Source organism: Brachionichthys hirsutus, chromosome 20 (assembly GCF_040956055.1).
Source record: "Brachionichthys hirsutus isolate HB-005 chromosome 20, CSIRO-AGI_Bhir_v1, whole genome shotgun sequence".
Taxonomy (NCBI): Eukaryota; Metazoa; Chordata; class Actinopteri; order Lophiiformes; family Brachionichthyidae; genus Brachionichthys; species Brachionichthys hirsutus.
Genome location: NC_090916.1, coordinates 10,701,648 through 10,713,361, shown reverse-complemented (window position 1 = coordinate 10,713,361; position 11,714 = coordinate 10,701,648). Strand labels below are relative to the sequence as shown.

Genomic DNA, 11,714 nt, shown 5'->3' with positions numbered 1-11,714 from the left:
GTTAGAGGAGAAGGAGAAGTTCTTACGCTCCACAGGTAGGAGGTGAGTTAGAGGAGAAGGAGAAGTTCTTACGCTCCACAGGTAGGAGGTGAGTTAGAGGAGAAGGAGAAGTTTTTACGCTCCACAGGTAGGAGGTGAGTTAGAGGAGGAGGAGAAGTTCTTACGCTCCACAGGTAGGAGGTGAGTTAGAGGAGAAGGAGAAGTTCTTACGCTCCACAGGTAGGAGGTGAGTTAGAGGAGAAGGAGAAGTTCTTACGCTCCACAGGTAGGAGGTGAGTTAGAGGAGGAGGAGAAGTTCTTACGCTCCACAGGTAGGAGGTGAGTTAGAGGAGAAGGAGAAGTTCTTACGCTCCACAGGTAGGAGGTGAGTTAGAGGAGGAGGAGAAGTTCTTACGCTCCACAGGTAGGAGGTGAGTTAGAGGAGAAGGAGAAGTTCTTACGCTCCACAGGTAGGAGGTGAGTTAGAGGAGAAGGAGAAGTTCTTACGCTCCACAGGTAGGAGGTGAGTTAGAGGAGGAGGAGAAGTTCTTACGCTCCACAGGTAGGAGGTGAGTTAGAGGAGAAGGAGAAGTTCTTACGCTCCACAGGTAGGAGGTGAGTTAGAGGAGAAGGAGAAGTTCTTACGCTCCACAGGTAGGAGGTGAGTTAGAGGAGGAGGAGAAGTTCTTACGCTCCACAGGTAGGAGGAGAGTTAGAGGAGAAGGAGAAGTTCTTACGCTCCACAGGTAGGAGGTGAGTTAGAGGAGGAGGAGGAGTTCTTACGCTCCACAGGTAGGAGGTGAGTTAGAGGAGAAGGAGAAGTTCTTACGCTCCACAGGTAGGAGGTGAGTTAGAGGAGGAGAAGTTCTTACGCTCCACAGGTAGGAGGTGAGTTAGAGGAGAAGGAGAAGTTCTTATGCTCCACAGGTAGGAGGAGAGTTAGAGGAGAAGGAGAAGTTCTTACGCTCCACAGGTAGGAGGTGAGTTAGAGGAGGAGAAGTTCTTACGCTCCACAGGTAGGAGGTGAGTTAGAGGAGAAGGAGAAGTTCTTACGCTCCACAGGTAGGAGGTGAGTTAGAGGAGGAGAAGTTCTTACGCTCCACAGGTAGGAGGTGAGTTAGAGGAGAAGGAGAAGTTCTTACGCTCCACAGGTAGGAGGTGAGTTAGAGGAGGAGGAGGAGTTCTTACGCTCCACAGGTAGGAGGTGAGTTAGAGGAGAAGGAGAAGTTCTTACGCTCCACAGGTAGGAGGTGAGTTAGAGGAGAAGGAGAAGTTCTTACGCTCCACAGGTAGGAGGTGAGTTAGAGGAGGAGGAGAAGTTCTTACGCTCCACAGGTAGGAGGTGAGTTAGAGGAGGAGGAGAAGTTCTTACGCTCCACAGGTAGGAGGTGAGTTAGAGGAGGAGGAGAAGTTCTTACGCTCCACAGGTAGGAGGTGAGTTAGAGGAGAAGGAGAAGTTCTTACGCTCCACAGGTAGGAGGTGAGTTAGAGGAGGAGGAGAAGTTCTTACGCTCCACAGGTAGGAGGAGAGTTAGAGGAGAAGGAGAAGTTCTTACGCTCCACAGGTAGGAGGTGAGTTAGAGGAGAAGGAGAAGTTCTTACGCTCCACAGGTAGGAGGTGAGTTAGAGGAGAAGGAGAAGTTCTTACGCTCCACAGGTAGGAGGTGAGTTAGAGGAGAAGGAGAAGTTCTTACGCTCCACAGGTAGGAGGTGAGTTAGAGGAGAAGGAGAAGTTCTTACGCTCCACAGGTAGGAGGTGAGTTAGAGGAGAAGGAGAAGTTCTTACGCTCCACAGGTAGGAGGTGAGTTAGAGGAGAAGGAGAAGTTCTTACGCTCCACAGGTAGGAGGTGAGTTAGAGGAGAAGGAGAAGTTCTTACGCTCCACAGGTAGGAGGTGAGTTAGAGGAGAAGGAGAAGTTCTTACGCTCCACAGGTAGGAGGTGAGTTAGAGGAGAAGGAGAAGTTCTTACGCTCCACAGGTAGGAGGTGAGTTAGAGGAGGAGGAGAAGTTCTTACGCTCCACAGGTAGGAGGAGAGTTAGAGGAGAAGGAGAAGTTCTTACGCTCCACAGGTAGGAGGTGAGTTAGAGGAGAAGGAGAAGTTCTTACGCTCCACAGGTAGGAGGTGAGTTAGAGGAGAAGGAGAAGTTCTTACGCTCCACAGGTAGGAGGTGAGTTAGAGGAGGAGGAGAAGTTCTTACGCTCCACAGGTAGGAGGAGAGTTAGAGGAGAAGGAGAAGTTCTTACGCTCCACAGGTAGGAGGTGAGTTAGAGGAGAAGGAGAAGTTCTTACGCTCCACAGGTAGGAGGTGAGTTAGAGGAGAAGGAGAAGTTCTTACGCTCCACAGGTAGGAGGTGAGTTAGAGGAGAAGGAGAAGTTCTTACGCTCCACAGGTAGGAGGTGAGTTAGAGGAGAAGGAGAAGTTCTTACGCTCCACAGGTAGGAGGTGAGTTAGAGGAGAAGGAGAAGTTCTTACGCTCCACAGGTAGGAGGTGAGTTAGAGGAGAAGGAGAAGTTCTTACGCTCCACAGGTAGGAGGTGAGTTAGAGGAGAAGGAGAAGTTCTTACGCTCCACAGGTAGGAGGTGAGTTAGAGGAGAAGGAGAAGTTCTTACGCTCCACAGGTAGGAGGTGAGTTAGAGGAGAAGGAGAAGTTCTTACGCTCCACAGGTAGGAGAGGACTGGGTGTGTCTTCTGAAAGGAAAGGAGATAAGGAGACCTGCTGGTGGAACCAGGAAGTGCAGAAATGTAGACAGGAAAAGAGGTTAGATAAGAAGAAGTGGGACAGAAGAGAGTAAACAGAGAACAGGGAGACGAGACGCAAGGCAAAGGTAGAGGTCAAAGGTCAAACAGAGGACATCTGATGACCTGTATGCAGAAAGGATGTTCAACAGAGCAGAGTGATGGAGAGAATGTGGAAAGGAGGTGAAGAATCATGTGCAGGCAGGCTGGAACGGGGGAGGAAAGTATCAGGTGTGTTCTGTGATAGGACGAAGGGACAGGTCTACAAGACAGTGGTGAGGACAGACATGATGGACGGCTTAGAGACAGTGGTGAGGACAGCCATGATGGACGGCTTAGAGACAGTGGTGAGGACAGCCATGATGGACGGCTTAGAGACAGTGGTGAGGACAGCCATGATGGACGGCTTAGAGACAATGGTGAGGACAGCCATGATGGACGGCTTAGAGACAGTGGTGAGGACAGACATGATGGACGGCTTAGAGACAGTGGTGAGGACAGCCATGATGGACGGCTTAGAGACAGTGGTGAGGACAGCCATGATGGACGGCTTAGAGACAGTGGTGAGGACAGCCATGATGGACGGCTTAGAGACAGTGGTGAGGACAGCCATGATGGACGGCTCAGAGACAGTGGTGAGGACAGCCATGATGGACGGCTTAGAGACAGTGGTGAGGACAGCCATGATGGACGGCTTAGAGACAGTAGTGAGGACAGACATGATGGACGGCTCAGAGACAGTGGTGAGGACAGCCATGATGGACGGCTTAGAGACAGTGGTGAGGACAGACATGATGGACGGCTTAGAGACAGTGGCTCTGAGGAAAATGGATGTAGTGATGGAGGACATGAGAGTGGCTGGTGTTGGGGAGGACGATGCAAAGGACAGGACTAGAGGACGACCCAGGAGAAGAGACATGGACGTAGTGAGGAGGACATGAGAGTGGCTGGTGTTGGGGAGGACGATGCAAAGGACAGGGCTAGAGGACGACCCAGGAGAAGAGACATGGACGTAGTGAGGGAGGACATGAGAGTGGCTGGTGTTGGGGAGGACGATGCAAAGGACAGGACTAGAGGACAACCCAGGAGAAGAGACATGGACGTAGTGAGGGAGGACATGAGAGTGGCTGGTGTTGGGGAGGACGATGCAAAGGACAGGACTAGAGAACGACCCAGGAGAAGAGACATGGACGTAGTGAGGGAGGACATGAGAGTGGCTGGTGTTGAGGAGGACGATGCAAAGGACAGGGCTAGAGGACGACCCAGGAGAAGAGACATGGACGTAGTGAGGGAGGACATGAGAGTGGCTGGTGTTGGGGAGGACGATGCAAAGGACAGGACTAGAGGACGACCCAGGAGAAGAGACATGGACGTAGTGAGGGAGGACATGAGAGTGGCTGGTGTTGGGGAGGACGATGCAAAGGACAGGACTAGAGGACGACCCAGGAGAAGAGACATGGACGTAGTGAGGGAGGACATGAGAGTGGCTGGTGTTGGGGAGGACGATGCAAAGGACAGGACTAGAGGACGACCCAGGAGAAGAGACATGGACGTAGTGAGGGAGGACATGAGAGTGGCTGGTGTTGGGGAGGACGATGCAAAGGACAGGACTAGAGAACGACCCAGGAGAAGAGACATGGACGTAGTGAGGGAGGACATGAGAGTGGCTGGTGTTGAGGAGGACGATGCAAAGGACAGGGTGAAGTGGAGAACGTTGATTTACTCTGGTGACCCCTCAGGGGACGAGCTGAAAGTCCAGTCGTAGCAGTATTGATATGTTCCTGTTGTCTCTTCCCGTGCTGCTCAAACGTCCCTTTTCATTGTGTCCTTTGTCCTGTGACCCACCTTGATCTTCCTCCTGCTGCTGTTTCCTCCCCAGTGCATACTGGAGGAGACGAGCGGTCAGGAAGCAGAACTTAGCAGGCTCAAGGAGAGAGCTCACCATCTCTGGGAGGGACAGGCAGCCGGGCGGGGCTTTGTCCAGCGCGTCTCGCAGCTTTCAGCACGGTACCTAGCCCTCAGCAACCTAGCCAAGGTAGCACTGCCACACCCTCTCCTGGTCGCCTCCTTGCTCTCTGTTGTGCTTCTGCATATATTGATTCTATTGATAACGTCTGCACTCGAAGGGACAGAAATGTCTCCGGCATTGCTGTTTGTTTACTTTTGTTATCTTTTATTTACTGTGTCTTGAGTTACTCTCCCGTCGTGCATTCGTTGTTGTTGTTGTTTTGGATAAAACGATAGCACACAGTGGTGTTCCCCTACGTATCGTATGGTAGGGAAACACCACTATGTTCTGGGAGGTGGTGTTCCCCTACGATACGTCGGGGAACACTTTGGTCACACTTTGATAATCTGGTACCGGGTAGAACAAATGACGCTGACCGTACTTCACCGTTCTCCTGCACCAACAGGGATGAATAAGGTTCATTTTGTTCGGCAGCTTGCTAGTGGAGGGCTATTTTTAGGTTTTCTTCCCTGCCAGACATGGAAACAGGAATAAAATCATTTAAATTGACACTTGAAGATTGTTATTTTAGCTCTGCTTTTCTCCAAGCTCCACTTACAGATACATTAAAGGATGAGTCACTGCAAACTGAGAGCTTTGTGTTTTCCTGTGGGGAGGGAACAACGACATGAACAGGGAGCCCAGCGGTGTTTCTAGGAATCGTGAGATTTCAGAGATGTGTTTGCAGCTCTGTGCTCTGATCTCGTCAGGACAAAGCCTCCAGGACTGAACGTATCGTAGGGGAACACCACCTCTTCTCTCAGGGACACAAAGAGCTCCAGGGCTGGGTGTGTGACGCTCAGAGGGTCCTCAGCACCTGCATCTCCACCACCAGCAACAAGGGAGCCATAGAGCAGCGGATGTTACAGTTGGAAGTAAGGAGACACAAGACTGGGCTGGGATTCCTCAGCGTGTAACGGCCCAGCTTTGAAGCTACCGCGACATATGATGATGATCAGCTGGGAAGATGAGTCCCAGTATGGTGCAGATACAATCGCTACTATATGCCACTGTCTGTAGGCTCTACTGGCTGCTCGTAGGGAGAGGGAGATCCAGCTGAAGATGCTCCTGACACGGGGAGAGGCGGTCCAGAGGAACACCTCAGCTGAAGGGGTCCCAGTTATCCGCAAACAGATCCAGGACCTGAAAGACTCGTGGGACTCGCTGCTCTCTGCCTGTATTCAGTGTAAAAGGTCATGATCATTAATAAGTCCTTTGTAATCATTCATAAATCTGATAGACCTCGGTCAGGTAACAGCTGGCATGGCGGATTGGATTGAGATTAGATTAGATTGTGCTGTGTCTCTGGAACAGCCAGCTGGAGGGTGCCTTGTCTCAGTGGACCAGCTATCAGGAGGACGTGGGTCGGTTTGTCCTGTGGATGGACCAAGTGGAGGAGGCTCTCAGCAGCTCCAGCAGACAGTACTCTGAGATGAGAGACAAGACTGCCAACCTGGGAAAGACAAAGGTATAGCATGTAGCTAATAAGGACTAGCGCTAAAAGCCAGGCGCTTGTTGTTTAGCGTTGACGCGACCCTTTGATATTTTTGGGAGAGCTTGATCTCTGGACTCGATTCCTTCCAGCTCGTCTGTGAAGAAGTGCTGAGTCACCGCAGTCCTCTGGAGACCATCGCAATAAAGGGGTCCAGCATGAGTGGACGGTGCTCTGCCCAGCAGGAGGTGCAGCAGCTGCAGGCAAGATACAGCAGCCTCACAGAGAGGGCCACGGTATGGGCAGAGAGACTTCCTGTGCGGTACGATATACAGGAAGCCACACCCACGCTCGGACCCTGCTCACGTCTGCCGCCTGTTGTGCAGAACGCGGTGGTTCAGGCCAAAGGGCTGGTGCTGGTCCATCAGGAGTACCAGAGGGGGCTGCATCTGTTCGAGGACTGGCTGGAGCGCCAACAGGCTTCTTTGGCCTCCTTGTCTCATCCCGAGGGAAACGAGGACGTGTTGGAGAAGACGCTGCAGCACCTGCAGGTATCCTGCTCGAGTCTTGTATTAGCATAAATAAATACTTTAAACCCTTCAGTCTCTTCTTCCTCTTTCTGTTGGTGACAGCGTCTTCAGGAGCGCTGCTCAGACGGCCAGGCTCTGCTCTCCTCTGTGCTGACCAGCAGAGAGAAGGTCATCCCGTGGGGCGTGCCCCAGATCGAGGACCGGACGCTCGACACTGCACAGCGAGAGTGGGGGTCCTACCGAGGCCGTCTGGAGGAGACCAGGACCCAGCTGAGCTCCACGCTGATGCGACTGAAGCACACGGGCCGAAGGTTCCTGAGCCTCACCCGCTGGCTGGAGGAAACGGAGACGGTGGCGTGCATCAGACATCATCGCCGTTCGGACAGAGCCGTTAAGGAAGCACAGCTGAAGAAGCTGCAGGTCAGAGCGATGGGAACGTTTGCTTCAGAAGCTTGCTTGGAACATTTTAACGTAATATTTTATTCACAACAATGTTCTGTGATTGGATTTGAAACGCGACGTCATGACTTCACTTTTCTGTCATATATTACTTTTGCAATCAGAAATCAAATCTGGCTCTCCTGTGAAGTTGTTTTAATGTTTTCATTGGATGAATTGAAATCATTGTTAAAATGCCTTCATATCACACATAAAGTATCGAACGCCTTCTTAACTCCTCTCCTCTCGTACTGGGACAGAATATTTCCCCGCTGGGTCTCATCCCATTCTTTCTGCCTGTTCCACACGCCCCAGTGTTTTCCTTCAAAGAGCACACACACACACACACACACACACTCAGAACTGTTTTTCTTTTTCTCAATGTTTGAAATGTTTCGGTACATTCTGAATATATGCCTGTCTCGTGTTTCCTCTAATTACCTGCAGGGCTGTCTCAGGGCAGTTCTTGGACGGCAGGGAGCGGTTGATGGGCTCTCCTCTCTGGCCCAGGAGCTTCTGGAGGAAAGCCACATCAGTAGCTGTGTGAGCGTCACGACAACCCAGCTGACTGCTCGCCACCACGCCCTGCTGCTCGGCGTACAGGTGAGGCCCTCTGCTGGAACTCACGCAGAAGCATTTTGAGTGTTGGTTTAGGATTCCTGATTGAATAGATTTACGCCAGCGATGTTACATTATGCTGCTGATTAAATTAATGAGAAACAAAATAAGGGTTGTTATTTTTAAGGTGAATTTGCATATGAACCTGGCACTGCATTTTAAAATCCTTTGAGTGTAATATTTTGCATTCAACTACTTCACTAAGCTCGGATACCTCATCTATAATATTTCCTATCCACAAGAAGATTCTTCTATAAATCCTCTCCTGTCATGATGAAATGAAGGCAGCAATAAACTCCTGTGTTTCCCTCCCAGTCGTGGATACAGACGTATGCCTTTATCTTTCCTCTCTCACTGGTTAGTGGACTCCTGTGAGAGTTTGGACTTTGTTTCGACAGCGCCCCATCCTGCCTGTGAGGCCAGCTCCACATTCTGAGATCCAGTTCTCTATTTGTTGTCTTTCCTGGGGGTGGACTAAAGGAAAATCAATGAGGCGTCCCTGTTCTGGGGCTGAGGCTGACGTTAAATGCTACAGAAAGCAATCTGACACCGAGCGCCAGCGGTGGGAATCTGTTCCTGCACCGCATTGATTTTGACACCTACAGTAACACATCCGGGTTGTGTTCTTTGTCTCATGCCCACACCCCGTAAAGCACGTGTGTGCTCACCGTCATGCCGGCGCATACGGGCACAGAACACCCTCTTAGGCTTGGATGCCTGTCACTAAACGCGACGCGGGGGCCATGTGGCTGTGAGGAAAGGCGTTACGCACTCAGCATTGTGAGTCTCCCCACTTTGCATGGTGGGTGAGGAACGTGTCAGCCCTGCATGAAGCCCTCTCCATTCTCGTGTTGCCAAGTGGATGAAATGTCACAAGCATGAAGCTTCCGTCCACCTCGTGGTGACACTATTCTGGGGGGAGGACGCAACCTTTTAGGCTTCGATGGCTGATCAGAGTTTGGTCCTTGGGGGCACAGGTCGCTCCTCAGAAGAAAGACTCGTATGTTTGCTGGATTCTCCCCTGAAAAAGTGCAACCACTGTTAACGGCTCTACAAACAGTGAACGTTGCCCTTTATGCTAATTCTGCCCACATAATGGAAATACTGCAGCTGCTTACTTGCAGCATTGTTTTCTTAAGAAACATTTTAAACCTGTTGTAGCTATTTAGCAATGTGTGCTATATGCTACCATTTAGCACTTGCTGCCAGTATAACCACATTTTATTGAAACCTGGTCTTCAGCAAATTGTTCCACGACAACAAACACGTGCAAAAAGAAAAAACACGATTCTGAATGCTTTTGGCATTTGCTAGAAAGATGGTTCTGGGCTCCAGTATGGAGGACCTGGGACTTCTGTGTGGAGTTTGCATATTCTCCCAGTGTTTCTGTGGGTCTGGGGCGACTCTAGCGCTCATGTAGCGCTACGGAGTTACACTAAAAAGAATGAAATCACTGCGAAGCAATGTCTATCAATAATACCCACGAATTATATTTAAAAAGGTTGTGTTTGTTTCACGTTCTTGCTGATTACCGTTCGCCCTATGCTGTTTCAGGACACAATCAAGCAGCTCGAGTACGAGCTGAGGAGCATCAGGGAGGCAGAGAACCTCTGCGTGTCCTTCACCGATTGGCTCAGTGTCACTCAGACAAGCTTCACCACGTTAACCGACAGCTCTGAACCTCTGGACCATGCTGTCATGGAGAGGAAGATGGAAATACTGGAGGTATTTATCTTTTTACCTTAATCCCAAATCTAATTTACTCCAGTCTAGGGGTTGGATCTTTTTAATTTATAGCCGCACTCCTGAACCTCAGTTTGCCAGAAAGGCATTTATATTCAAGATGCAGAGCAGCATTCAGTATATGCCTGAACAGGATGCCGGTTGTTATCATGCTAATTTGATGAGTTAAGAGTGCAGTTTGCTGCGCATGTGAGCATAAAATTGTATCAAAGCATCTCCTGCAATCTCAGTTTCACACAAGGAACATATGTTACCTGCTAGTTATTTAAAGCTACAGCTACAAGGTGCTGAGTCAGCAAAATATGCACGGACTCGCTTTAAAGCTGCAACATTCAATCTCCAGGAACGACAACCCGAATGTGTTCTAGACCGAGTTACAGGAGAGACGCACTTTGGGGTATGCATTGACTGTCACTAAATAATATCAGCAGCCAATCATCTATTGGACACAGTTCAGACCATGTGTGTATTGGATGTGTGTATTGATTAGCTCTTCATAAAGACTACATGTGTACGACTTTAGAGGAAGCCTGGTAGCAGGGAGAGACTTCCCTTTGTGAAGCAGAGGAAAATAATTACTTGCGTAAGGACACTCGAACTGATGCAGTGCCCTTACCACATGACATCACACACAGACACACACACACACACACACACACACTTACAGTCCTCGTTTTCAACACTCGCTTCATTTCACAAAGCCCATTCGAGCACAAACTAACATGCTGCAGAAAACGCTCAAGCCTATGAATCTGTTTTTTTAATAATATATTTATATAAATATATATTAAAAAATGATATATATATAAAAAAAAAAAAATTAGGGGGGGGGGGCAGTACATCATCTGGTGTGGGCTCTGCAGTAATCCCTGTCTGGGATCAATGCTGCATCTCTGCACAGGGAATGACGACATGCTGTCTCCACGTGTCCTTCCAGCCTGCAGATGAGACAGGAGTCCCTTCCTAACCCTCCTGCAGTGAGTGCTCCAGGGCGCTGACCCAAAGACCAGCTGTACACTTCATCCTATACTGGGGTGTAACTGTAGGCGCAGACGTTATACAGTAGCAGCGGTGACTGCAGCCCAGCTGCCTGCTAAAAGGGAGCATTAAGTTCTCCACAAGCTCTAAAAGTGGGTTTTCATTTTAATTTTTTATTAAATACAATGCCAAGACATCTTTATCAGAAGATATCCTCTGCCTCCATGGCCTTAGAGGTTTTAATATCTTTCTCTATTTTAGATAAATTCATCATATAATGTAATTTTTGAACATACTGTATATTCAAATCTATAGATAAGCATTAATTAGCATCAAATAAAACACGATGCACACAGATCACCTTTGTCATGTCCTCCGTCTGTTATCGGCTCATGTAACTGATAAACATGGTTGTCATGGTTGCACATGTATTACTATGGATAAGCCAGTCCTTAGTACTCATCGTAGCGGCACACGCATAATGATAACTGTCTGACACGATAGTTTACAGCACAAAGGCCAACCTTGCTTTAGAAGTTATATATTATTATATTTATATTCAATTTTCTCCAAATGTCGGCTCCTGAATCAATTTTTAATGATGTGATGTTAAGCAGATGTCGTTTAGAGGTAAAACCAAACTATTAAATTATTATTTTATCCTTGCTAACATTAAGAGCTGAAATTGGGGGGGGTTAAATAATTCAGAATATATCTATTTTATGGGTTGTTTCTTATTAGTTCACTTCATCAACAAAATCCAAGTTGGATTCAGAATGTGGTTAGTCATGATATAAACGAGTGTCAATGTCAGGGATGTCATTGAATCATGAGTCGTACAGAACTACATTCACCCCAATGCCATTCACAGAACTACATTCACCCCAATGCCATTCACAGAACTACATTCACCCCAATGCCATTCACAGAACTACATTCACCCCAATGCCATTCACAGAACTACATTCACCCCAATGCCATTCACAGAACTACATTCACCCCAATGCCATTCACAGAACTACATTCACCCCAATGCCATTCACAGAACTACATTCACCCCAATGCCATTCACAGAACTACATTCACCCCAATGCCATTCACAGAACTACATTCACCCTAATGCCATTCACAGAACTACATTCACCCCAATGCCATTCACAGAACTACATTCACCCTAATGCCATTCACAGAACTACATTCACCCTAATGCCATTTAAAGAACTACATTCACCCCAATGCCATTCACA

The 11,714-nt window shown here is 48.8% G+C and overlaps 1 protein-coding gene across 1 annotated transcript in view; it reads left to right on the top strand.

The window, feature by feature from the left end:
• The window catches only part of syne1a (spectrin repeat containing, nuclear envelope 1a), a 169,835-nt gene that overhangs the window by 73,255 nt on the left and 84,866 nt on the right, over positions 1 to 11,714 (top strand). The window contains exons 27-35 of the mRNA XM_068754152.1: positions 4,600 to 4,755; positions 5,439 to 5,603; positions 5,749 to 5,921; positions 6,043 to 6,196; positions 6,313 to 6,456; positions 6,547 to 6,711; positions 6,793 to 7,110; positions 7,576 to 7,731; positions 9,301 to 9,471. Of these exons, the coding sequence (XP_068610253.1) occupies positions 4,600 to 4,755; positions 5,439 to 5,603; positions 5,749 to 5,921; positions 6,043 to 6,196; positions 6,313 to 6,456; positions 6,547 to 6,711; positions 6,793 to 7,110; positions 7,576 to 7,731; positions 9,301 to 9,471 (1,602 nt within the window). The remainder of the gene's footprint in view (positions 1 to 4,599; positions 4,756 to 5,438; positions 5,604 to 5,748; positions 5,922 to 6,042; positions 6,197 to 6,312; positions 6,457 to 6,546; positions 6,712 to 6,792; positions 7,111 to 7,575; positions 7,732 to 9,300; positions 9,472 to 11,714) is intronic.